A 27,313-nucleotide genomic window follows, 5' to 3' on the forward strand; every position below is an offset into this window, starting at 1 on the left:
AAACACAGAGGAACACTTTTCTCTCAAGACCCCCCCACTCCGGCTGCTCTGCCCTCTCCAGAGCCTCCAGCCATGCTCCTTTGGCCATCCCTGCAGACCCCAGTCCTAGCCATGCAATTTAGGTCATTTGTATATTAGTAATAGCCCGAGTAACTAGCATGTGCGCAGTGCTTTACAGTTTACAAAGCCACCTTTAATTTGCAGGTATGCGTTGTTAACACACTCAAATGGTTCAAAAAATTAAAAATATATATTAAGAGACAAACAGTGAAGACTCTCCGTTACCCATCTCCTGCCCTTCCAGAACCCAGGCTCACCCCCAACACACACACACAGGTGACCACTGTTCTTGGTCTCTCAGAGATCCTTCTAGAATTTCATTACGTAGACACAAGCAAATACTCCTATTTCCTCCTTTTTTAAACACAAAATGTAACATACTGTACATACTGTTCTACATCTTGCTTTTCTTCACTTAACAGTTTGTCTTATTCATGGATACAAAGCTTTTTTCTCTTTCCTCTTCACAGCTGCATAATACTCCATCACATGGGCGAACCATAGTCTCTCAGAGAGATTCCTCCCGATGGACATTTACGTTGTTTCAAATCTTTTCCCATCGCAAACAACGCTACAACAAATAGCCATACACATGGACCTGTTGTACTTACACAACTGTAGTTGTGGGATAAATTCCCCAAAGTGGAATTGCTGGCTCAGAAAATATGTGTCTTTACAATGCTGCTAGCTCCTGCCAAACTGACCTCCGTGCTGGTTCCACACACTTCCCTTCCCATGAGAAATACGACAGTGCCTGTTTCCTTACAACTTCACCATTCAGAGTGTGTTATCAAATTTCTGGACCCTTGCCAGTCTGATAGGAAAAATTATTTATCGGTGTAATTTTAATTTACATTTCTCTTATTTTGAGTGAGATCGAACATCACTGTATACGTTTAACAGCCATTTGTATTTCCTTCCCTTAGATGTACTTTGCTACCCATTTATATCCTTTGGTCTTCGCAACACCCCTGTGAGATACAGAGGGCAAGTATTAATAAGATCTACAGTTTTTAAATGATTAAAGCTCAGACTCAAAGCATTTAAGATACTGGCTCAAAGCCACAGGCTGGTGTGTGGCAAAGCCAAACTCCATCCTGCATTTTTCCCTCACCTGCCTTGCATCACCCCCCTGAAACTGGAACAGTGCTGAGATGTGTCACAAGGAAGAGCCAGGGGACAGGAGACCTGGCTTCCCACAGTGGTTGTGAGTTACCAGCTCTGTGCCTTTGGGCCAGAACCTCCACTCTTGGGCGGATTTTCCGTATCTCTAAAACCAAGATTTGAACTAAATCACCAAGGTCTCTTACAGGAAATAATTATAGTGAGGAGCACTCCATGAATCTTTTATTATTATTTGTTTTTGAGTGGAGGAAATAAAACCGTTTTCAAACCTCCCAAGATGAGAACTTTCAAAGCATACCCGATTATGTGAACCTAGTCTAAGTAGAGGTGTCGGGAACGAAGGGGGGCAGGGCGGGGGAGGTGTTGTTGCACTGGAGCGCTGGACTTGGCCAATACTGAGAGCTTATGGTGAGATTTTCGGGAGTTTTGCAGGCCGACTGATGTCAGAGTGATAGCTGAAAGCGGCCAGAGTGGGAATATGTACACCACGGAAATCAGCAAATGTTACAAATGACAGCATCCCCACCTCCTGTCCCCAGAGACGGTTGTCTCTACCACCTGACCTCTGCTGGAGGGTCTGCAGAAAATCACAGGCAAGGAGGAGACTGGGGAGTTGCGTTGAGAAGACTCGCCGGGAGTGTGGAGAGTTCCGGGATTGAGGCGAGCATGCGCAGTGCCTGCACGATGCGCAGACAGGCAGCTGGTTCACACGCTCCACGTTACCTCCAGGGCTAAGAGCGTGGACCGAGGCAGACGTGGGGGTCAGATTCCTGCTCCCACATGCTAGCTGTGTGACTCTGAGTAACCACTCAGCCTCAGGTTCCTCGTCTGCAATAACCATGGTCCCTACCTCAAGGGGCTTTCTGCAGATGCATGAGTTAATCCACAGGAAGCCCTTAGAACACCTCCTGGCACGATCCTCCTTCAGTGATGGCTACTGTTGCTTTTACTGCAGCTGCAGGGCAAGCGCATCGGAGGAGCATCCTGGGAGGGGAACCTCCCCGTCTGTAACTGTGGGGCCTTGGGACCTCTAGAACATATCTGACATTCCTCCCCTTCTCTAGAGCCAGTGTCCCTTGATCCTGCTGGGTCTAACCGTGATGAACACAGAGGTCAGAGGAACGCCTGCTCTGGGCCTCCTCCCTGCCCCACCCACCAGGCCCAGGATGGCGTCTTCAGGATCCCTTCTTGAGAGGGGGTCCTTTCCGTTCTGAGACAGGACTTCCTTCGCTAATCACACTCATGTCGCTGTCTATCTAGTGACCAAACTCTCCGTCTCTCGGCCTGGAGGGCCCTTTTCACCTCCCCGGTATAGGGTGCTGCTGCTGCATAACCCCCCCCACCCCCGGGAAGCCTTCCCTGATGCCTCCTTCCTCCTGTCGGGTGCCTGAACTCCAGTGCTATGTCTGTAGCCCCCACCTCACCTCCTGAGCACTTGGCCTTGAGCACCTGCCCCACGAAATTCCTTGAGGTGGGAATTTGTCATTTTCTTCTCTCCCCAATACCTGGCCAAAGGAGACCCTATGGGGGACTGATGGAATGAGGGAGGGAGGCAGGAAGGGACACACCCTCCCCTGCCCCCCACAACACCCTCCCCCCGCATAACACCCTCCCCTCCCCTCCACAACACCCTCCCCTCCCCACACAACACCCTCCCCTCCCCCCACAACACCCTCCCAAGGTTTGACTTTCTATTGCAGAGTGACCCCTGTTACTCCACACGGCTGCACTGCTCCCTCCAAATCTTGGTGTGAAAAAAGAGAGAAATTGCTCAGATTAGGGCTGGGTAATGAGCCATGCCGGGTGAGCAAGCACCATATTCCTCACTAATCTTGGCTGGTCCAGAGCTTGCCAGCTCCACAGGCTCCCTCCTCCTGCCAGCTCAGGGAACGTTTTCAGCTGGTGGTCTGCCAGGGGGCTATCTTCCCAGGGTCCCCTCCACTGGGACCTGAGAGCTCTGTGGCTCTTGGGATATTGGGCAGAGGAGGAAGCAGGCAAGCACAGAGGGCAGGCCCCAGGGCATTTGCGGGCCCCTGAGAGCAACAGCCTCCTTCTAAGTCCCAGAACCTGCAGAGGCCAAGAGGCTAGTCCTTCCCTCACAGCCAAGCCCCCTACGAAGAGGTTTGCACCTTCTCCAGCAGTAATCCTCCCCCCTCCCCTGCTTTATTCTTCCCCATAGCACAGACTGCCATCTGACATCCCATAAATTGTATTCATTTTCTTTGGTTTGCTTATTGTCCCCCTTCCCCCCAAAGAATGTAAACTCCACAAGGGCAAATATATTCATCTCTCCTTCACTCTGCATCCCCGGGACCAAGAACACTGGCTCTTCACAGGTGCTTGATACATATTTGGACAAATGGAAAAATACATCTCCCACCCTCAACCCCAACACACACACACTCACCACACACACTGATACCTCTATCCAGACCAAATTTCTGGCTCTCATCTATTTCCTGCTGGAATAATAATGGAAGGTTTCTCTGATAATGAACTTAATGCATGACCACTTTGTAGAGGTTTTTGCATTTTATAAAGGAGGCCTTTAGAAATGATAAAATCTTTCATGAGCAAATGCAATGAAGCCATGATGGGTGAATTATACGGGGGAGATATTTGGGGGACCCCTTCTGCCCCACTCAGAGTATCTCAAAGCAGATGAGCATATAGGGGAAAGTCAGGCCCCCAAAGCACACAGCCCACAGCTACGCACCGTCTGAAGCCCACTTCAGCTCCCTCTGATTCCTGAGGAAGCTGTATCAGCCATCCTGACCTCTCCCCGTCTCCCACTGAGGCTTTATTTTGGCTTTTCCCAGCCTGCCAGGGCCTGGAGTTAGAGTGCAGGGGAGCATGGCTGTCTAGAGCAGCCGTCCCAAACCAGGCCAGGCCCCCTGGCATTTCAGCTAAGTGTTACTAGGCCAGGAACCTCAGGTGCGCAGAAGAGCTGGCGGGCTGGCACTGTGGGCACGGCCCCCGAAACAAAGGCCAGATGATTATGGATGAAGCAGAGACCCCGCAGAGTGCAGGGGTCAGTGAGTCAATTGAGGAAATCCTCATGTGTGTAAAGCACGTGTTTGGGCCCCAGGAAGAGGAACATGCCATGCCCCAGGCCACTGTCACCTTCCCCCAGGGCCCCCATCAGCTCTGATCTGACCAGGGCTAAGGTTGCTTTAGGGGAGCCAACCCAGAGCCTAGCCCGGAAGGACCCCTGAAGGAGTCCTTCAGATTTTCCCTTCATGTAGGAAGATCCCATGCAGCAGGAGTCTGAGCTTTCCCATCCCGGGACCCCAGCCGGCTGAGCCAATCAGATCACCTTTCCTGGGGGCTCTCTGTATGGGGGCCCATCCCAGGTCCAGACCTCCTGGAGGAGTAACTGATGGACTAACCTCCTACAGCCCCACCTTCTGGAGGCAGGAGGAGACCCCGAAGACCAAGCCAGCAGTGATCTAAGGGTGCCCACAGGCACCAGCAATGACAAGCCTGGGACATTAGAATGTGACAACATCCAGACACAACAATAGAAGTGCATTCTCTCCACCCCACCTCATGACGTTATCTGGGGCACCTTAAACTGCTAGCTCAGGTGGAGACCACAGCCCCACACAGACAGAGCCTAGCCTGGGGTGAGGTCAGCAGGGAGGACTTCTGGGCTGTCCTGGGGTGGGACGTGGGGGTGGGGAAGGGCACTGGGGCTCCAGCCAGAACTACCCTCTTCTCTGGAGATGGGGCAGCATATAACAGGTTCCTGGGAACCTAGGCACTCACCACCAGGGCCCTGAGTGCAGCCCCTTTATCCAGATGGTCTCCATTGATCTGCCGGAGATTTTGCCAACAGTTCAGTTCTCTATCCCAGTTCTTCTTGCAACTCCAATCTCTTCCTCCTCAGGCCATCCATCATCTGTCCACCTGCCTGGGGCAGCAGGAAGGGGCAGCCTCTTAAAGGAGCTGGGCCCAACCCTCAGGTGCCCTGCCAGCTGCCCACAGGTACCAAAGCCTCCCTCTGCCCTGGAAGCTGGACACTGGGTCTGGCCATCTGTGCTGCCTCCAGTGAGCTTCAGAGAGAGACTGTGGAGCCGAGATCAGGTGATCTGAGAGTTCTCCACCCCTCATCCCCTCCACGGGGCCACCTTGTGTCCTCTTCCCACTGCTCTTAGTCTGATGCCTCCTGGAAGCTCAGATGACTCCTGAGACACGTGCTGATAAGAATTTAGGCATTTGTCTGCATAGGGGACCCTGGAAGATGATCATGACTCACCATTGAAAAGAAGCACACAATTCCCACTCGCCCCCTGTGATCTTATTTAAGCTGCCCAACAACCCCATGAGGTTAATGGGTATTACTAACCCTATCTTACAGATGAGAAAACCGAGGCCCAGAGAAGTGAAGTGATTTGCCCAACGAGGACCTAGTGCTCCTTCCACTCTGCCACACTGCCTCTTGGAAATCTTCAAGTCACGGAGGACTTTCCTGCAGGGACTGTAATGAATAACATCGGCAGGCAGCTGCCAGGCACGGCCACCCCACCACGCCAGGCGCTCTAGCAGGCTACAGAGGGCTTGGCTCAGCCCAACACGGTCACGTAGGAGCCTGGTGACCTTGGGCAAGTCATCAAGTCTCAAGTCTGAACTTCAGTTTTCTCATTTGTAAAATATAAAAAACACCCACCGCCTGGAGAGGAGCAGAGAACATGGGATGCTCTGGATTCTAGGAAGCCATGTGCCCAAGAGAGGGGCCGTGATCACCACACCCCCAGACGCACCCACACCCTCATGCTTGACACAATGTGACCTACTGTGACAAAGCAGCCTCCACGGCTGACTGACTTCTGTAAACAAAAGCTGCGGTCTTCCTCTCATGATTCCCTTTGTGAAGGGAATCAAGAGTACCAGGCCTGTGGCTGAGAGAAGCAAGGAAGACGGCTACACAGAGCAGGGAAGAGCCTCAGGTCAGGGATGGTTTGGACCTGGAGAAGGGTGTTCCTGGTACCTGAACAAGGGTGAGCCCAGCTTGGGACCATGGGAGGGAGAAGAGGTGGCTGGACTGAGGGACAGCTCTGAGGCCAGCTTCCAAGGAAGGAGAAGCAGGATTTTACAGCCCCTTGCAGGCATCTGCTCATAGAGGACCCCAGTCCATGAAAAGTGCCTCCCGGGTGTTGTTTATGGCTGTCCCCAGGTGCTGGCTCTCTGTCTTCCGTCACTGATACTGCACATATAAGTGATAACATACGGTATTTGTCTTTCTCTGTCTAACTTATTTCACTAAGCCTAGTACCCTCCAGGGCCACCCATGATGTTGTAAATGGCAAAAAAAAAAAAACCCTTCAGGCACTGAGTCCTTGGATCTGTTAGCAATGTCTGTCAACCTGTAGCAAAGGAAGGAAACGCTCCCTTTCCTTTCCCTTCTCTGTATCAACCTCCACTATAAGAATGCCCAAGTGTGTAGCCAGTGTTCTAAGTGAAAGCAGGGATGCTGAGAGACATGGCTCCACTGTTGTCTGTGTGAATGGTATCCCCTGCACTTGTGCAGTGCACAGCCTGTGCCACTGTACCTGATGTCCCTGTAGACTATACACTCCTCAAAGCACCCCATCTCTCTGACAACTTGTGCTTTATTCCTTGGTCAAGCATGTCAGGCTCACGTGAGCCCTCATTATGAATGGTGCCCCCTAGAGGTGTTCATTGCTCAACCTGCACGACCAGGCACAGAGCTCCTGCAATGCCATCTCCTCCTATAGGGTAAGTCCTCTCCCGGAGGCTCCTCTGTCCCTCACAGGATGGGACCCACCCCACCAATTCTCCAGACATTTCTGAATTCCAGCAGTGGGCCCCACTACATGTTTAACTTAAGACTTTGAAACCATATTTTCCACACTTCCTCTTTTGAAAGTCATTTCTGCTTCCTTGCTGTCCTGGCGATTTCCCCAAAACAAAGGATTGTACAGCTAAGGGGAACTTTGACAGTTCTTCTTGAAGAACTGTCAAGAAGTTCTTCTTATCCAGCTCTGTCATTTTGCAGATGGCAGAATAAGCCCAGAGAGGATAAGAGACTTGCCCAGCATCCCACAGTCCACCGCCAGTTAATGGCAGAGCAGGGATTAGGGCTCCTAGCTCAGTGCTCTGTCTAGCAACCCTCCTCATGAACAGATGGAGGTTAAGGACACAGAGATGCAGAACAAGCAAAGGTTCCCCAAGCACGGAGGCCTCGACACCACTGGTGGCCTCACTGCCTTCACCACCAAAGAAATCAAAAGGCTTTTTTTTTTTTTCTTTTTTTAAAGGAGGCAGTTCTGTTTTGTCCGCTGGGAGGAAGGATCCTGTGCCGGGCCAGCCAAACCAGAAGGTAGAACCAGGAGAGCTCAAGTTGGTTCTCAGGGTGTGACAAAGCCTGAAGGTTGGAATGTCCCACAGGAAGTTGGCCCAGTCTCTGCCTCAGGCTCAGGCTGGGTTTGGCTGGTCAGTTCTGTCCGCTGGCCCTGCGGGCCCCAGACACTGGCTGCCTGGCTGTGAGCACCCATTCTTACTTCCCGCAGGCCCATCACCAGTCTTCCAGACTTTGCCGATGAAAGCCTGCTGAGTGCTGTACGTCCCTACTCAACAGCTGAGCCCATCTTGCCTGGCCGTGCTCCCCTGACCCCCTCAACCCCTGCCCCAGCACCACCTCCCTGCTGTCCAGAGCCAGCCAGGTTCCCACTCCTTCTCAGCCAACAGTCCTGGAGAGAACCAGGGCTTTTCTCACTGGTTCTCAGGCGTAACCCCAGCTTTGGACAAACCAACCTCTCAGGCCTCCCAGCAGCGCGGGAACCTGGCTTCACCAACCACTCTGCTTTCAAAAGCTGCAACTTCTTTTTTTATAAATTTATTTTATTTATTTATTTATTTTGGTTGCGTTGGGTCTTCGTTGCTGCACGCGGGATTTCTTTAGTTGCGTCGAACGGGGGCTACTCTTCGCTGGGTGTGCGGGCTTCTCATTGCGGTGGCTTCTCTTGTTGCAGAGCACGGGCTCTAGGCGTGCGGGCTTCAGTAGTTGTGGCACGTGGGCTCAGTAGTTGTGGCTTGCGGGCTCTAGAGCACAGGCTGAGTAGTTGTGGTGCACGGGCTTAGTTGCTCTGCAGCATGTGGGATCTCCCTGGACCAGGGCTCGAACCCGTGTCCCCTGCATTGGCAGGCAGATTCTTAACAACTGTGCCACCAGGGAAGCCCAAAAGCTGCAACCTCTTGATACTTCTCCTTCCTCTGTGAGCAGGCAGGGTGGTCTTATCCCAGTTGCTCTCCCGGAAGCTGCCCTAGATAACTCCTCCATCCTGACTCCTCCCATCCCACTGGAACCTCTGCTTCCCCACCCAGTCACCATCTCAGTCCTTTCCTTCTCTTATCCACACCTTCCCACCCAACCCATCTTCCTCTCCATCCTCCGTCTTCTCTCCATCAGCCTCTCCCCTGCCCTCACCTCATACTCATGGACCAAGTGCTTCCTGTCTATAGGTGGAAACAGGAGCCTGGGAGCCAGGAGCTGGCTGCTGTACCCTGCTTTGGAGTTGTCTGGGCAGGAAAGCTGCCCCTGAGGATCAGGGTCAAGGATAACGTGGGTGAGCGAGTTGGGGGTGGGGGGTGGGGGAGGGGTGGAGTATAGTTACTGGAGGAAACTAGAAAGGGAATAGGACCACATAGCATCCCTTCCCATATGGACCAGGGAGGTAACCAGCAGAAAATGAACAGCCTTGGTCTAAGCTACCCTTAATTAACCTGGGCCTCTGGCTCAGAGCATTTGCTTGGGGACTTGCCAGTGGTGACTTTGGAGAAGGGAAGAAAGCTTTGCTCAGAGATAGTGAAGTAGGGGAATCCAGAGTCCCCTCCCCTTTGTCCCTACCCCATCTACCTAAAAGGCTACAAATGATCTCCCTGTGGATGTCGCCAGTGTCAACATCAACGGTTTGTTCCTGCAGATTAAGCACAACGGTAAACAAATTCTAATAAAATGTAAATACATCTGAGAGGGATTTAAAACTCAACTTGGCCTCAGTTTCTTTAAGTGGAAGATAAGGACTCAGGCGAGAGGATTGCTAAGGCCTCTTTCTGGCTCAGACATTCTGCTCCTTGAAGTGTTAGGGTAGAGGGGTTTCTCGGCCCCCAGGGCACCCCAGGGCCCCGGCTGTGGAGGAGCAGGGCTGTGATGTGGCATGGAAAGGGGCACAGGAAGACAGGCGGGCATCAACAGGGGGAAACCTGCCAATTCACGGTTCTGTTAAGAGTTTGGTCTGCCAAGAAGTGCATCCCATGCCGAGGGCCTGCCTGCACTTCCTGCACCTACAGGCCTGGCTGCCAGGTTTCCGGCTTCACCAGAGGCGCGGCACCAACCAACCATGCCTCCAGACCCGATCAGGGCCTCTCTCCTTCAGCCCTCCTTCCTGCCACCACAGGGACCTCCTGCCTCCAGTCCCAAGACAGCTCCTTTCACACTCCCTCTCCCAAGGATTGTTAGTGGTTCCGGGGATGCCCTGCCCCAGGACATTTGCATTTTAAAAGAGACCTGGGGGGTCTTCCCTGGTGGCATGGTGGTTGGGAGTCCACCTGCCGATGCAGGGGACACGGGTTCGTGCCCCGGTCCGGGAGGATCCCGCGTGCCGCGGAGCGGCTGGGCCCGTGGGCCATGGCCGCTAAGCCTGCGCGTCTGGAGCCTGTGCTCTGCAACAGGAGAGGCCACAACAGTGAGAGGCCCGCGTTCCGCAAAAAAAAAAAAGAGAGACCTGGGGAGTTCCCTGGTGGCCTAGTGGTTAGGATTCTGGGCTTTGGGTCTTTCACTGCCATGTGGCCGGGTTCAGTCCCTGGTCAGGGATCTGAGATCCTGCAAGCCACATGGCGCGGCCAAAATAAATAAATTTAAAAATAAAATAAAAATGAAAAATAAAATTTCCATAAAAATAAACAAATAAAAGAGGGCTGCTGGGAGAGGTTGGGTGGGTGGGGGGAAGTTGGGGTTGGACCAAAATGCTGAAGATGGGATTCCTGGAGCCGATGGGGGAAATGTTTCTGGATGTGGAATCCCCACAGGGCTCCACAAATCACCTGTGTCCACCCCACCACAAGTAAAGTGGGTTTCATTTATTCTTTCCATCCTGAAATAGTTATCCGTGCCTACCTTGTGCCCAGCAGTGCGTTAAGTGCTAGGGGTACAAGGATGAATTAGGTTAAGAACAAACCCCACCCTTAGCACATTCGCAGTCTAGCGGAGAGACGGTAAACCTCCTTCCTGCCCAGCCTCCAGCTGCTGCTGCAGGGCAGCAGCCCCCGGGGGGTATGTGATCGCACCCGTTGGCAGGCCTTGACAACTGGACCCCCACGTGCTCCTATCTGGCAGAAACCTGCCCCCACGCCCAGACGTGCCAGCTGCCAGACCACGAGGGGATGCAGCAGCTCAGATGAAAGGAGGCAATCTCCCCTGTGGCTTCTGCTCTCTGGCCTTTCCTCAGGCCAAAGGCCTTCTAGTCTAGGAAGCAGCTTCCCTCCCAAGCTCTCCCATTTCTGGGCTTGGGAAAGTGCAGGCAAGCCCCACTCTGCCTAGGTGTACAGAGTCTGCCGGCCAGGAGCCACCCAGTCGGGGGCTGAAAGGCCTTTGACGTTGCTCCCTTCCGCTCTCCTCAATTGGTCATCTGGTTTTCTTCCTTCTTATCAGAATCCCAACCAGGTCCTCCCATTTCCACAAAGCCTGAGTTCACCCCAAAGCGAAAGGACTCTGCTTCTCTGGGCCTCCATCCCCTGGCTTATGAGACAGACAGCTCTGCCTGCCCACCTGGCGGAACCCCTGGGAGGTAAAGGGCAGTCGTGGGTAACATGGAGCTCTGTGGTCCAGGCACTGTTCTAGGAGCTATGCATTCATTCATTCACTCAGTCTTCACAACAAGCCTCTGAGAAACATATTATCTCCATTTTGCAGATGTGGAAACAGAGGCACAGAGCAGATACCCAAAGACACACAGCTAGCAAGGAGCAGAGCCAGAATTTGAATGTGTGTGTGCGCCTAACCAACTCTACTCAGCTGCCCCCAGAGCGCTTTATAAGTAAGGGAAAGCTGTACAAATTCAAGAACACTATTATTACCCAAATGCTGTTGCCCCCTCAGGCACACCTCAGGCACCGCCTAGCCCTTTCTGATCAGACACCTGAAAGGACAAGCCTGAGACAGTCCTGGGCTGCAAGTCCCAGAATTACTTAACCCAGCTCTGGGACTCCAGCTCCCCAACAAATCCCTCAGACCCTGGTGCCCCCTTCCTGAACCCACCAGCCACCTCTGGCCCAGGGATCCGGGAGCTGGTGTCAGGAAGAGGGCTCTGTCATAAAAGGAAACGAAATTGAGTTATTTGTAGTGAGGTGGATGGACCTAGAGTCTGTCATACAGAGTGAAGTAAGTCAGAAAGAGAAAAACAAATACCATATGCTAACACACATATATGGAATCTAAGAAAAAAAAAAAAAAAGGTCATGAAGAACCTAGGGGTAAGACGGGAATAAAGACACAGACCTACCAGAGCATGGACTTGAGGACATGGGGAGGGGGAAGGGTAAGCTGTGACAAAGTGAGAGAGTGGCATGGACAGATATACACTACCAAATGTAAAATAGATAGCTAGTGGGAAGCAGCCGCATAGCACAGGGAGACCAGCTCGGTGCTCTGTGACCACCTAGAGGGGTGGGATAGGGAGGGTGGGAGGGAGGGAGATGCAAGAGGGAAGAGATATGGGAACATATGTATATGTATAACTGATTCATTTTGTTATAAAGCAGAAACTAACACACCATTGTAAAGCAATTATACCCCAATAAAGATGTTAAAAAAATAATAATAATAAAATAAATACTTGTGATGGAGGGGAAAAAAAAGAAGAGGGCTCTGGAGGTGGGAGGGAGCAAGGAGGAAAGAGGCAGGCCTGGCCAGAGCCTGGAGATAGACGGGCCCTGCTCCATGCTGGCCAGTGTCAGGTGGGCCTGGGAGCTAAGGAGCGAAGCAGGTCAGTGATGTACAGCCCCGCCCGCCAGGGGGAAGCCAACCTGATGCCTAATCAGATCAGACACCCCTTCCCAGACCCCCTCATTCCTCCCCCTCCCCCTCCCAGCTCGCTGACCTCCCTGCTCGCTTCCCAGCCGCACCCTCCCTGAGATCTCCAGCTGCTCCTGCTGATTTTATAAAGGGCTCTGGCAGGAGGCGGGCACCTTGGCTAATTGAATCAGCGCCCACGAGGCAGGAGGCAGGGGGCTGGTTAGCATCACGGCCGAAAGGTGGTGGCAGCAACAGCCTATGCGCAGCCATCAGGGAGGAGTCTGAGTGAGCAGAGAGGCCCAGGCAACCTGGGTCGTGGTTTATTCTGAAGCTCCAAGGTGGGAATTCACCAGGGGGCCCTGGCCGCCCCCACCACAGCCTGGGAGCAAGCTTATGGGATGGACCAGGGGCCAAGATGCACACACATGAACATACACACACCCACACCACACCACTGCTATGCTCTGGAAGAAAGAAAATGTTATACGAGGGGAGGCAGAGAGGGAAAAAAAGAAACATGAAGAATGATATAGCATGCTTGTGTGTGTGAACGCACAGTTACACCAATCTGTGTACGCATCTCTGTGCTGGGCACCAGTCATGATGCCATTCTTATCTGCCCTGATGTCACCTCTGCATAATAATTAGCAAATAAAAGCAGTCCCTAAGTGCCCTGGTCACGGCAGAGGATCTCGTGGTATCGAGAGCTGCCAGGTAGCAGATCTGGAGCCAGGAGACCCTTTCTTGGTGGAGCTGTCTCTTGGTCTTACATTGCCCCCTCCCCTTCGAGACCAATCTGCTTTCTCCTGTATGAATTTGCCCCTTGACAGCAGGCTGCCAGAGAAACACTGTAAGAAGGGCTTCATCTCTGTGTTTCTGTTTGCGGAGATTCATGGCTGAGGCTCACGCCTGCATGAATCCATTTCTGTGTAGCCACTCGGCGCGCAGGCTCCACGCACGTGGGGGGTGGGACTGGCCCAGGGAGGGAACTAAGGAATGATGCACATGTCCGAGGCGACGGTGCCATTGAGGATGGGCTGACCCAGCTCTCTGCAGGAAGACCCGCCCGCCCGGTCACATCTTCTGAGAGGGACCCTGCGGGCTTGGTCAGCATTCTCAGGACTCTCATGGCCCCTCCCACTTCCCCAAACGCTCCCTTCCCCTGCCCCCACCAGCCCTCCCCACCTTTCCCCAGGGCCCCAATCTACCACTTTCCCTTTCGAGCAAAGCTAGCTTCAGAAGGAAAAGCTCCGAATTCCTCGGATCCCAGCAGGGAGGAGAGAGGCCAGGAGAGGAGCAATTTTCAGCTTAGGGTCCCACACCTCTCGGAGGCAGGCTCCACAGTCCTCCAAGCGGGATTCTGAGATTCTGAAGGGACAAGCCCTGAAATGCAGATTCTTCCAATGATCCCGCATTCTTTTGGGCAGTAAATCCTAAAGTTCCCTCCTTCAGGACCAAGCCCCCACGCCTGGCAGCAGCTAAGCCCCCAGTGGCCTTTTCCACAGGCTAACACTGCCCCCTGCTGGGATGCGCTGGGATGTCTGCCTCAAGTGCTCTGAAGGAAATTAGGGGGCATCCCTGCCTAAGAGCTCCCCAACTCCCACCTGGAGAGGGGAACTACTGAACCCCTTAGAGGCATTAGGCCTGCCTGCCTCCAGTGTATTCTAAAGCTGGGATTGGGTGGTGGCAACCGGAATAGTCCTTTGGCACAGACAAGAGTCAGGGCTCCTGGAAGGCTTCTCCCTCTGTCTCCAGCCTGCTCACCCATTGCCTCAAATTCCTTTAATAAGGAGCAAAGGCATGGTGTGACATAATACTCGATCACACCCCACGTGGGAGGCTGGGAAGCCCACAGGTCTCTATCTTGTTTCCCTCCCCGGCTCCAGAGCCCCTTTCCAGCTGCTGCGGAGACTCCTCTAGCGGGATAGAGTAAGGCCATCCTAGCCTCAGTCAGAAACTAAGCTCACCTTCTTCCCCAGAACTGAATCTCTCCCGAAACCCTATTTCTCTGTGTTCCACATCCAGTGTGAATCTAAGATCTGCAGGCCCCATCTCTACAATGGCATTTGAATCCCCAGTCTTTCTGCATTTCCCCTCCCAATGAAGCTCACTCCGCCCCCAGGCCATTTTCCAAGGGTTGTCGGGGTTATTGACCTAACACACAGCTCTACACAACGCCCTGCTCAAAAGCCTTGTCAGTAAGATTGGCCATGTGTTGATAATTCTTGAAGCCAACTGATGGATTCATGGGCATTGATTACACTACTCCTTCCGCTTTTGTGTATGTTTCAAATTTTCCATAATAAAAAAGTTAAAAAAAAAAGACTTTGTCATTCCTCCTTCCCCTTTAATTAGGTACAAATTCCTCCACATCACGGTTAGGATCTGCCTTCCCAACTAGATTGTCCCATGTCCCCTCCATTCTTAATGTAGAACTCTTTCCTGAGTGTATACGTACCTCCCCCTATGCCTCCATTCACGTTCTTCTACCTGGGATGCTCTTTTCACATTGCTTCCCACCCTTGAAGGTCCACCTTAAATGCCACCTTCGATATGAAAACTTTCTTGGTCCCCCAACAAACAGCTATGTCCCTTGATCCCCAAGGCCTTGATTCACATCTTGTGGCACTTATGTCCACCTTTTGTGATAGACATGTGTGCCCTCATCTCAGCCTCCTCTAGACTGTAAGCATCGTGAGGCCAGGGCAGGCCTTACACGCAGTGCCCCATAATATTGGCTGAGTTGGCCTGTAGCAGAAACATACTGACATCCCTTTCCATGGAAGCGGGTTTTGATGAGAGGAGACAGCACAGAGCCTGCCTGTGGGGAAATGGGATACAAGGGCCAATGGGGAAGTTCAGAGCAGGAAGGGTTCTCAGTGCCTACATGGAGGAACTCCCTCAGTTTACAGACGAAGAGGGCAAGTCTCAGGAAGGCAAGGGATTGAGTGGGAGTAGTTCCATTTCTAACGCTGAAGAGGCTCAACTCTTGCCTATCTTCCAGTCCAGGTTTACACACACACACACACACACACACACACACACACACACACACAGCTTCCCCGCTATTTTTCTGGTGTTGACCCTACCCCAGCAAAGGGTTAGAGATGCTTGAAGATCTTTCCTGGGGCGCCCTGACTTGCACAGACTTCTACCTCTGTGGGTAGATGACGCTTGGGATGGAGCTTAGGCCCAGAGAGGACTTTGCTGCTGGGAGAGGAGGTGTCAGTGGTGGCTGGTTGAAGCATTCACCCCCAGCAGGGCTGTGCCTGTCCCATCCCCGCCTCATACACTCATGCCGCACAGAAATATTTCAGAAACGTTTATGCCACAGAGAAGTCCAAAACCTGCAGGAAGCTGCAGCCATCCTCCAGGCTGCCCGGAGCCACGGCTGTCCCCTGAAGGGGACACCAGCAGGCAGGTGGCCTGCATGAGCCAAGGAGCCAGGGCCACTTGCTGACATCCTTTTGTCCTCTGCCCTAAATCTGGAGGTTCCATTTAGGCCGGTGGGGGGCGGGGGGAAGAGGAAGTGGAAAAGGGGTAGGAGAAGTGTGGGTCTCTTCAGGGTACTCTTCCTGCTTTGGGATGGTGACTCACCCAGCTGGCCCTGGGAGGGACAACTCCTCAGGCCAGACTAACGCGGCCAAGACTAGGGTTCTGGAAGGAGCGGAGGGAGGTTCCTGGGATGCGGTGGCCAGGAGGAGTCGCCGCAGAAGCTAGAAGGGAGGCCCGCCTGCCCACCCCCACCCCCCACCCCCCCCACCCCCCCCCCCCCCGCCTTCTCACCAGCCTCTAAGCCCGGCCCAGCAGGCACAGGACCACTTCAGCCCTGGCAGCTGACGGAGTCCGCATCTCCTCCACCCTCCATCACTTTGGGCCTTTCTTAAGTACCATGACATTGTCATACTCAGTCCCCTGTGGCCAGCCAGAGGCAGCAAAGTCCTGTCCCGCTGGGTAGACATGCTGGAGGCCGCTGGGGTCCCTGTCAGCTGCGGCTTGCCCCCTCCAGGCCTCACCCCGGATCTCCTGTGGGCTGTCATACAGGGACAGGGCGGCCACCCCCTCAGGCTCATCGTATATGTGGTCGTGTCGGGAGGGCGGGTGCTCCTCAATGCTCTCGTACAGAGGGTCGGCCGGGGCCTGGGGAGGGATGGCCAGGATGCCCCTCAAGCTCTTCCGCGGGTTCTGTACCACTGCATCGAAGGGCACCGCGTACTCCCCCTCTGGGCCCCGCTGCAGCCGGGGGGCAGGAACCCTGACGGTGGTGGGCGATAGTGGTGGGAGTGAGTCGTGGGGTCGGGAGTAGGGACTCTCCGGCTGGAGCAGCGCCGCAGGGTTGGGTACTGGCTGGGTCGGGGGCCCAGGAGGGGAGGCGTTCTTCTGGGCAGCGATGGCCTCTTCCAAGGCCAGGAAGATCTCATTGCCTTGCCGGGTCTCAAACTCAAAGTTGCCCTCCCCTGAGAGGCAGCGCCGGCCTGCCTCAAAGGAAAAGGTTGCCTGGGTGGAGAAGAAAGCCGATGACTCGCAGGCCACTGGGCGGGGCTGCTTGCCACTCCCGGACCCAGCTCCCAACCACAAGCCTGTCCCCCCAGCCTCTCCCCAAGCTGCTTCCCCTTCCCTCCCGCCATGCTTTTGCTTACAAGCGAAGCCCTCTCTCATCTTTTCTCCTTCTTCCTCCCATCCATCGAGTATGAAGCTCGATGCAGAGTTCATCCTCCACCACGCCAGCCACTCTCCACCCTCCCACCTCTCCCCACCTCTTCCTCTCCTTTCCTTCTCCCCCACCTCGACCACCATTTCTCCCTGCCGTGGTTCTCTCCTCCAGCCCCTGGGCTGTGCTGTTTCTCTTCTGCCGGCCTTTATCTCGTCGTTTCTTCCTCCTCCATTCTCTCTTCCTTTGAGGGCCCCTTCGCCCTCTCCCTGACGCTCTCTTTTCTCTCACCGCTCATCCTTCCTCTCACCTGCCCGCGGCAGCCCCCCCCCTCACCTTGTCCCGCCCAAAGCGCCGCAGGAACCTGTAGGGCCATTCATACAGCTGGGTGCCCAACTGAGGGCCGCCCCACAGCTCCAGGGCACTCTCCCCGGCCCGGAGGGTGTAGGATCCCCAGAGTCGGCACCTCTCACTGGCTTCTGTGGGTCTCACAGTCACAGAAAACTCCTTGCAGGGGGCCCCTGGGGAGAAGAGGGTAGACAAGGAGGCAGTTCATGGGAAGCAGCCGACCTGTCTCAACTCTGCCCTGCTTTACATAGCATGCCAGGTCTCCAGAAAAAGTATTACCCACGGCCCCATGACCCTGCAGCCTGCATCCTGAATGCTGAGCTGCCCTGCGCCAGGTCAGACTCCCTAAAATGCCAGGAACCTCCAGCCCTCCCTCAGGAGGCATCATGCCCTAGCCACACGCACCCCGACCCCGTACCCACATCCTTCCTGCCCCTCTCACCAGAGCCACAGCCTTATCTCCACCTCATCTCTCTCCCCAAGCCAGCTGCCTCCCCAGTCCCGACTGTCGCAGCTGCAGGTGCAGCTGACCCTGCCCTCCCAGCTCTCAGCCTACCCAGCCCCTGCCCATGCCATCAGGTGCCCTCCGAGAGGTGGAGCCTGGATGTCCCCCCCCCCATGTCCACCTGCTCTCCCCACGCGCCCACCCCGAGGGCTAGACAGAGAGCAGGAGGGGCCTTGCCTGGTCAGCAAAAAGCTCCCTTGCCGCAGGACAGCTCAAATCCACAGAAAGAAAACCATTCTTTTCACAGACCATCGCTCGGGTGCCAACAAGGGAGAGTTCAAGAGCCCCACCTTCACCTGGACCCCTCAGTCGGGCCCTTTCCCACCAGCAGGGCCTGCACAAGAGGGAGTGGGCCAAGGGTGCAGGGCTGACATTTCAGGCAGGCCAGCCTCCCCGACCTTGGGCTGTGCCGGAAGCAGCGATGCGGAGAGACTGATAAGGGGGCTGGCCGGGGCCGGGGGCAGCCACAAGGCAGGAAGACTGAGCCGGCAGCCGGCCAGCCCTCACCTCCTCCCCACCACGCCCTGGAGAGAGCACCCAGGGAGCAAAGGCAGGGCCCTCACCTGTGGTCGCACTGCTGTACAATTCATTCTCCTCCATGCGGGGCCGGCCGCCCTTCCCCTTCAGCTCCTTCCTCTGGCCCTGGCGGGGAAGGCCCAAGACTCACCACCATCGCCAATCCCAAGCCCACCACTGGCCACCGCAAGCTTTCTTTCAAAACACACTCAGCCTACTGCCCTGTCTTTATTCTGAACTGGGATCCCTCACCCCCACCAAGGAACCACCTCCAGCATCCTGACCTTGGCTCTCACGACATCTGCCCACGGCAAGCATCCAGTGCCCCGTGCCCTTTCTACAGCCCTGGGCGACTCACGGGGAAGGCCAGGAGGCAGATGGCCTGTATCCAGTCACCCCGCTCTGCAGTGGGGGCCGCCAGCGCGTACAGGCGCTCCGTAGTCTCCAGGAAGAAGGTGCTGGTATCCCGGGGGCTGCTGACCTCCCCTCCGGCCTCAGCCACCCGCAGGCAGTCACTGAGGCGGATGATCTTCCGGGGGGCCTCTCCCCGGCGAGGCTTCTCCGGGCCCTCCTGGAGCTCCAGCCGGGCCAGGGCGCAGCCCGACCCTCCGTACAGCGCCGCCCCGAACCGGCGCCATTTCTGCCCCCAGATGCGTAGCAGGTGGGGAGATGGAGAGATGGTGCCCAGCGGGGAGAGAAGGACCCGGGGGAGACAGAGGTGAAGGTCGGGGGAGACCCAAGGAGGCAGAGAGCCTAACAGAGGCCTTAGGAGTTAGAAAGCATTGGAGATGCACCCCAAGCAATCCAATAAGAGGCCTACAACGACAGCAGAGAGGAAGCCAAAGGCAAGAAAGGCACAGGAGTGAGCCCCATGGAGGCGACTGCAGGGAGGCCGGGCAGGCCCAACCCAGGGGATCCAAGTCAAGAGGCAGAAAACCTGCGAGTCCCGGAGCCCAGAGGGCTGAGGAGGGCAGCCCAAGGGCCCAGACTGGGGAGCACGCTTCTCATTCTCTGTGAGGCCCCATAGAAGGCCCTGTCCCCCGGAACCTCAGCTGACCCTCCTGAACCTTCCCGCCTCATCCTCTGACAAGTTAGGCCATGAAAGAGACAGAGAGAGGAACCCCGGGGTGTGTCCGCTGAGGGAAGGAAGACGTCCTCATTCAAGGAGGCCAAAGAAGGAAAAGGAGTTTGGGCACAATGGGGCCCTGGCTCCCAGAGACCCCAGTTCAAGTCCAATAGCAGCCAAACGTACCCCACTGGGGCAGGAGAGGAGGAAGGAACCTCCACGGCAACCCTGAAGTATCCCCTCCACTGTGCCTCCCATTCCCTCCCAGGGTGTCCTGGTGAGAAGACGTCACCACAGAACAAGAAAGGCAAGAAAAGCAGAGTCAGAGCCTCTTTTTCCCCCTCCTCCCGGGGCAATGGCTGTCAGCAAAGAGCACAGTTTGGAGCCAGCTCGCAGGGGCAACAGCTTCTAAGGCAAGAGCCCTCCCAAGCTTGTACTCTGGGCCCAATGTGGTAGATGGCACAGTCTCCACCATCCCATAAGGGTTTGGGAACATTCCGGGGCCTCCTCTCCTCCCCAGGGAAGTCTCTAGCAGCCCCCCAGCCCCTCGGCTCAGCCCCAGCCCAGCCGTGCTCTTCCTACCTTCCCAAAAGTCTGCTGCTGCTGAAGGTACAGGAAGCCCTGCTTCACCGCCACATCCTCCATCTTCCCACCATCCTGGGCCCCTGAGCTTCAGCTCTCTGCTTCCACTCCCGCCCTCTTTCTCTCCTCTCTGCTCTATGTTCCCCCTTCTCTCAAGTTCATTTCCTCTCTGCCTAGAGTTCTGCACTATTCTCGTCTGCTCGATGACGACAGGCTGATAAGCCCTGTGGTTTCTTGCTCTGTGTGTATGTGTGTGTGTGTTTTCTTTTTGATGAGTGAGTTTCACGCTCAAGCCTCCTGCGTTTTCAGTGAGGAAGAGAGAATTTCCAAAAAGCCAAACTCCAGCGCTTTGGTGAGCAGCAACTCAGGTACAGAGACCCAGAAATGAAATTCGACAGTAAAACCAGCAGCCAAAGGCCCCCCATGCTCAAGCTGGATGCTTATTAGCGTGACAGAGCGAGGAGAGAACTTAGAAATCAATCAGCCCAAGTCTGTCATTTAAAAATGAGGAGACAGGCTCAGGAAGGTCTGAGGGATGGGTTCAAGGCCACCAAACCAGAACCCAGGTCTCTCAACTCAGTAGGAGCTGAGCCACACTCACACACACTGGACACATGAGCCTCGCCACTTTCACACACTCTACTGCAACAGTTTCAGTCTGTGGGGAGCACTCCCTGTCCCCCACAATGACACACACTTACACCACCTCCTTGAGCTTCTAGAAACATGAACATTCCCACACTGAAACATGCTATGCTCCCTGAGCACATCTCAACTGTCGGAGTTCACCTTCTTTCCAGCCTTTGAGAGCTTTATAAAGACACTGGAGTTCCATCTGAAGGTTAGCTTTTTAAGTTACAGTAGCAATTCTTATATTTTAAAAAAAAAAGCTTTACAATGATCAAAAGTGCTTCACAGTTACCAAAGTTTCCAGGCACACACTGTCTCCAGGCACCCTATGTAACCCTGAAAGAAGGAAGGGCAAGTATGAACACACCTGTTTGCAACCCTCCTGAGGTCACAGGAGCAGAGAAGGAAGTACCGGAGCACCTGATCTTTAATTCAACAGTCTTTTTATTGCTGACCCCTGAGTGGGATCCAGACTCCATGCAAGAAGATACATTGCTTTGGGGAAATCTAAGCTCCCCAGAGAATATTTAACTTAGATCCAGATGGTTTAGAGAAGCAATCTGAAGGAGGCATGGTGCAGAAATGTTGGGGGAACCAGAGAACTAGACCAGCACTCTTGGGGTAACCCCATAATGGGTGCTTATGTAACTGAGCCATTTCCTCTACCACAGGGGTTCGGTTGCCTTAGGAAGGAGAGCAGAACAGTACACCGCTCAGACCTTCTGCTGTACATGCCATGTGCTTTACCAAAACAGCTCTAAAAGATAAATGTTATGAGTTCTAGGAGGAGAGGACTGAGTCACGTAAAGCTCACGGCACTCAGCCCAGCTGCCTGGATTTGAACAGGTGAATCCACAGACCAAGGGGGAACCAAGGATGTCGGTGCAGGAAAAGCTCCTTGGGAAGTGGTTAGGAGTATGGAAATGGGTGGCCTATTCCATTTCTCTGGTCCCTTAGGGGAGGCAACATTACCTGGGGGCTGCATGGTGTGTGGTGGACTCAGCATCTCCTTATGGAGTGAGAAAAGAAGAGCTTTTCTTTTTTTTTCTTAGGGCCATCCTGGGGGCTGCAAGAGCAGTGCCTTTCAAACTTCAATGTGCAAATCTTGTTAAGAGTGCAGATTCTGATGCAGTAGGTGTGGAGTGAGACCTGAGATGCTGATGCTGCTGGTGGATGGACCAGACCTGAGTTTGAGGAGCAAGACAACAGAGGATGTTCCCCCCACCACGTTCTCTGATCACCTCCCCGCGAAGTCGATTGGACACATTCCACTCAGAGCCACAGGGGGGCACCCGAGCTTGCCAGATTACTTGGAAACTATTTAAACCTGGAGGCCTGAGCCCCAGGAATTTCAGACACCCTGCATGCCATCCCTTGCCCGTGGGAGCTAGAAAATTTCTCTTCCCGTGGCTGTTGTCTGCAGCAGGAGTGAACTCAGAGCAACACCCACTTTTCCTAGCAGGACTTGTGGGAACCCCACAGAGGAAGTACTAACCCCAGTAACTTTCTGTCTGGCCACAGGCAAATCCTGTGAGCAGGGACCCAGAAGAGATAGCTCCAAGACACAGCAGAAGGGCAGAGAACCAGAGGCCCTTAGGTTACCCAGGCACCAATGATAAGGAGAGAAAGCAGCAAAGAGGAAAGGGTCCCAGTGGTTTATACTGAGGTCTGGGTGGGGGTGGGGTGCCCCTTGGCTCCTCATGGCTCTTATTGGAAAGAAAGGGACACGCACCTCATTTGTGCCTCAGTATTCGCCACCAGGACGCTTTCCTTTACAAAGGTTTCTCTCAGCGGGAGTTAGGAACCATACAGATCAAGAGATCACAGCTGCAGGAACTTGGCAACTTTTTGTTACTATCCTCACCAGTGATTAGCAACTAAATCTTTAACACAAAAGGGCTTCTGGGCTTGTCTTTGGGGGCAAGAAAGGAAGGAGCAGAAGAGACTGATTCCTTGGACATGTCTGGAGATTAGGCAACACCCCCCCCCCCCCCGCCGCGAGGATGAACGGGGAGGTGCAGCTACTCAAGGGGCAGCTCTGGACACACAACAGGAAAGAAGGTATAGAATGGGCAAGGAGCTGGGGGGGTCCTGAGAAGGATGGAGGACTGAGCACAGAAAAAACGTGAGCGGGGTTCATGAAAGATTCCATCCCTGCCTCCTCCCACCCCAGTGGCTCCTGACCATGGGGAGGAAGGACCAGTCTCTTGAGTTTCATCCCCAGTCCTCACCTTTTCTCCACTACGTATATCATTATTAACATAATAATGTTACTTAACATTGTGATAACACTTCAAACTCTTTATGTTCTCATAAGACCCCAAATGCACCCTAGAATGAGACTGAGATAGGAAGAATTTAATTAACTCAAAAGTTTTTGGTTTTTTGGTTTTTTGTGTTTTTTTTGAGCATCTACTCTGTGCAGAAGTAGGAGAGACAGAGCATAAACAAGACATATATAGAATCCCTGTTTTCATCGTGGTTCTTTTCTAGTTGAAGACTCAGACAATGAAAAGAATAAATATGTAACTAAATAGTTTTGTACAGACAGTGATCAATGCTGTAAGTATGACAGTGAAGGGGTCGGGGACAACTTTCAATAGAGCCGGTGAGAAAAGCTTCTCTGAGGAGATAACAACTGAACTAAGACATCAGTGATAAGAGGGAACCAGCCACTTAAAGATCTGAGGGGAGAACATTCCAGGCAGAAGTTCCTTCAAGGGCAAAGGCCCAGAGGCAGGTACAGCTGGATGTGAGGAAGTGCAAGAAGGGCAGAATGACCAGAGCATTGTGAGCCAGAGGGGACACGGAGAGAGGGTCCCATCACATGGCCTCTTGGGCTATAGCAAAGATTTGGAATGTACTCTAAATGTAATGGGAGGCCACTTGAGGATTTTTAAGCAGGGCTGTGAACTGATTTATGATTTTAAAAGGATGTTCTGCAGCTATAGGGAAAATGGATTATCATGGGGCAAGAAGGGAAGCAGGGAAAGAAAGGACTGTATTATCAGAGCCCAGGATAAATGTGATGGTGGCCTGGATCAGGGTGCTAGCAGTGGTGATGAAGAAGAGTGGCCAGATTTGGGTATGTACCGGATATAGATTCGACAGGATTTGCAATGGATATGGGGGGGACTGTTGAAACACTAAGTAATCAGGGCAACTCCTGGGTTTTTAGTTTGAGCAACTGGGTGAATGACGGTATCATTTACTGAGAAAGGGAAGATAGAGGGAGAGAAACAGGTGTGGGGAAGGGTTTTGGTGGGGGGTGGATTTGGGCCTGGCCCACAGGGAGCTGCTATTTCTACGCAATCAAGCAAGTAGGGAATTCGAAGACTGCCACGGCAATCATCACGTCAAGAAGATACCAAGGAAGCACCTGACCCACCACCCCTGCTCTCTACCCTCAGGGAGCTAAGGATTGGACATTGGAAAGTTGTTGAAAAACAAAAACAGAAAAATCCCACATCTCAGGGTCTAGACCTGCCAAAAGCAACAGTCAAACGCTCTGCCTCCAAAGTCTTCTCTGAGTGAATCTAATTGGCAGAGCCGAACTTGCATACAGAACCCTAGCTGCAAGGAAGTCTGGGTAATGTAGTTTTTAGGTGTCCTACCTCTGCAAATCAGGAAGACACACTCGGAGGAGGACGAAGCTTGAAATGAATGCTGAGTACCAGTCCTCTCGATCCACAACAGAAAGTGTGTGTCATTCACTACTATAATCAGTTCCATCGCACGTGGTGGCCCCTAGTCAATACAAACTTCAGACAACCAATACTCTCAGAATCCAGCTAAACTCTAATCTGGGGGCCATGATTGGAAGCCAGAGTGGAATCCAATTGAAAACGGGATCCGGCATTATCTGACACGGATCATTCCTAGTGGGAAAGGCTGGAATTGGCCTCAGCAGGCAGAGCCTTATCTGACCTGACCCAGAGGGATGGCTTCCCCACTCAGACTGAGCCAGGGGTCCTAAAACTCCTTTATCACTCCCCACCACCACCTCCCCCAGCTTCTGACCCCTCTCAGGAGGCAGCCTAGACTGCTGGTTAAGATAACAACCTATTGGGGAAGATCGGAACCGTGCCTTCTGCACGTTTCCAACATCACCACTCTTTGGCGGCTACTTCCATGAATGTTCATCGTGGAGAAAAGGATAGAAATGGAAACAAGGAGATTTGGATTGCTGGTAAAACCCAGGATCAGAGAGCAGTGGCTCCTGTCCACTGGAGCTGAAAGACACAAACAAATTCGGCCACCGTCGGCAGTGTAAAGTAAAGAATAATGTCGGCGCCCCAAGCGGGGGTTTTGGGCGGTGGGCGCACCGGAAGACCCCCCTGGGGGTGTGGTGTTACAGCAGTGGCGCGGCCGCAGAGCGGTAGGGAGCGTCCGGGGGCACGTCGTGAGGACACTCGGGAAGAGAGGAATCCGCCAGGTGCAGGGGTCTGGGCGGGGACAGGTCCTGGCCCCTCGAGGAGCCCTCGCGAAGCCGATGAGCTAAGGCAGCGCCAACTCCCGCTACCGCTCTCGCCCGCCCGCCGGAGCGAGCACGGCCCCTTTAAAATCCATGTAAACAAAGCTTTGTTCCCCCGGCCCCCTCCGCTCGCGCCCCTCGGTCCGCTCCTTCCTCCACCCGCCCGCAGCGTCTCCGGGCCGCTGACGTTGCCGCGCCTTTACGCCGTCCCAACGGCGCTGCGCATTCTCCAACCGCGGCCCCGGCCGCCCGGGCCTACGCAGACGCGCGGTGCTACGCCGCGAGCGCTGCGCGACGAGCCCCCAGCGCGCAGGCGCAGCGGCGACGGCGGCGGCGGCGGCGGCCCGGCCGAGGTGCGCGCTGGGGGGGAGGGGGGCCGGAGAGGAGCATGAATGGAGCAAAATGGCGGATCATGTGCAGGTGAGAGGAGCCGCGGGGGAGGGGGCGGCCGCGGAGAGTGGGGAGTGGGGTCGCACGCGGCCCAAGGGGCTCGGGCCGGCTTGGGGCTCACCGGGCCCGCGCCGCCGCCACTCGGGGCTCCGGAGCCGCCGCCCGTCCCGGAGCTCTGGGGCCTTTCCCGCCTCCTGGGCCGGGGGCCTCCTCCATCCCCTCCCACCCCGTCCCACGCCTCTCGCGCTGGACTGGAGGTTCAGGGATCGGCGCCCCAGCTGGCACAGCCTACATCGCTTATCAGTGACTGCCCTCCCACTGGAGGGAGGCCTCTTGCAAGTCCTCAGTGCCCCCCAAGACGGGGAGGGGAGGGAGACCCCTTGCCGACTCTGTCCTGAGGGGAACTTCCCCATCACACCCGCCAGCCCTAAACAGATAACAAAAAGAATACCTCGCACTGACAAACCTCGCTCTACCGAGTCTTTCCCGCCGCCTTCCTCTTCACGCCCCCGAGTACAAGAGACCCCCCCTCCGGCCGCCTCCCCCCTCCCACGGATGCGTCCTACACTCCCCCACTGCTGGTCGCACAGCCTGCAGGGCCGAGCTCCCCCGTCCTCCAAAATGGGTGCTCAGGCCTGGGCCCGCCCTCCCTCCGGTGCCCCTATCCCCAGTGAAGGAGTTGAGTGCCCACACCTCCTCTGAAACACGGGGTGGAGGGGGTGTGTCTGAAACGAGAGATGCAACGTTGGGTGCAGACGTTGCTCTGGAGGGTCCTGATCGGGCTCCAGGGCTGCCCCAGGCGTGCTTTGGGCCCAGGCCACTTTTCTTCAAAGACACGGCACAGGCCCTAGGAAGGGACAACCCATACCGAACCTAATAGTAGCTGTAGGACTCAGGGTTATTTCTTGCAAACTCGATAAAGTTTTTCCTCTCTGTGCTTTAGATCTGATATTTTTATGACAGTTATTGTTACAAATCTGTTGTCAGAAACCTTTGGATTTTCTAGCAGAGGTTTTGTATTGTGGGAAGTAGAAAAGAGGATAACAAGTGTCGCCTTATTTTGCATACTGTATAGTTATCATTCCTCGAGTAAAGAGGATGATCTTATTCCTCACATTATGTCTACAAGGAGGTGGATGGTGTGACTTCTACCAATTTCTTTGGGAGAGAAGGGACTAAATAAATTCTCAGGCCAGGGATCAGTAGAGTAAATCTTAGAAGTGTGAGGTACAAGTTATCAGGACAGAATTATATCAAAAATTGTAATCACAGATGGAAGACCACAAGATTTGTGTTTCAAAGCCAGTATCGTGGCCTAATTCAGAAGTAGCGGTAAAACTTGGTACAAGGTGATAGTAATAATAATAGTGAGCACCTTGAGTTTTATAGCAGCCATTTCTAAGAAGCGTGAAGGATTTTTTATGTGTTTTTTTTTTTAATTCTTCCATTCTAAAGGAGTAGATAGGCAAGAACTACTTCTGTCATTTTGAAGAAACAAACCAAAGCACAGAACTTATATGAGATTTGCTTAGGGTAAGGCTAAAGTGGATCAAAGGCTTTTGACTTTGGGTCCCGTGCTCTTATCTATTGGGGGAAAAAAAGTAGTGTCTGTGAGCATTCCAGAACATGGTTTGAATAGATAGCCTTTCTGAATGATGCTTTGGAAGGCAGAGGAAGTCCGTGTACTTTTATGAATATACATCTGTTTTATCTCTTGCAAAGAAGTTTCTCTTAATGTGATCTCTCCTACCTTTTGAACAAAAAGGTTGTCATTCCTCACTAGAGGAAAGTCAAGATGGGTCAAAGCAGTCTTCATAGCAATTATGTCTCAAAGGAGGGTCTGCCTTATTTTTAGTAAGGGGATTTTTCCCCCACCCATCCCCAAATAAAAATCTACCAAAGTAAGAATTTATTAATTTTTCAAAACAAAG

At 53.8% G+C, this 27,313-nt stretch overlaps 1 protein-coding gene across 1 annotated transcript; it reads right to left on the reverse strand.

Moving 5' to 3' along the window:
- Window positions 1-8,081: 8,081 nt before the first annotated feature.
- On the reverse strand, window positions 8,082-20,014 carry DOK2 (docking protein 2). The gene is made up of 6 exons (XM_060013554.1): window positions 19,889-20,014; window positions 18,599-18,880; window positions 18,288-18,366; window positions 17,208-17,392; window positions 16,007-16,717; window positions 8,082-8,341 (listed from the first exon to the last, which is right to left on the reverse strand). Exons 1-5 carry the CDS (start codon window positions 19,949-19,951, stop codon window positions 16,088-16,090), a joined length of 1,239 nt encoding a protein of 412 aa, XP_059869537.1. The 5' UTR covers window positions 19,952-20,014; the 3' UTR covers window positions 8,082-8,341; window positions 16,007-16,087.
- Between the last annotated feature and the right edge of the window lie 7,299 nt (window positions 20,015-27,313).

This window comes from Delphinus delphis, chromosome 6 (genome assembly GCF_949987515.2).
Source record: "Delphinus delphis chromosome 6, mDelDel1.2, whole genome shotgun sequence".
NCBI classification, from domain to species: domain Eukaryota; kingdom Metazoa; phylum Chordata; class Mammalia; order Artiodactyla; family Delphinidae; genus Delphinus; species Delphinus delphis.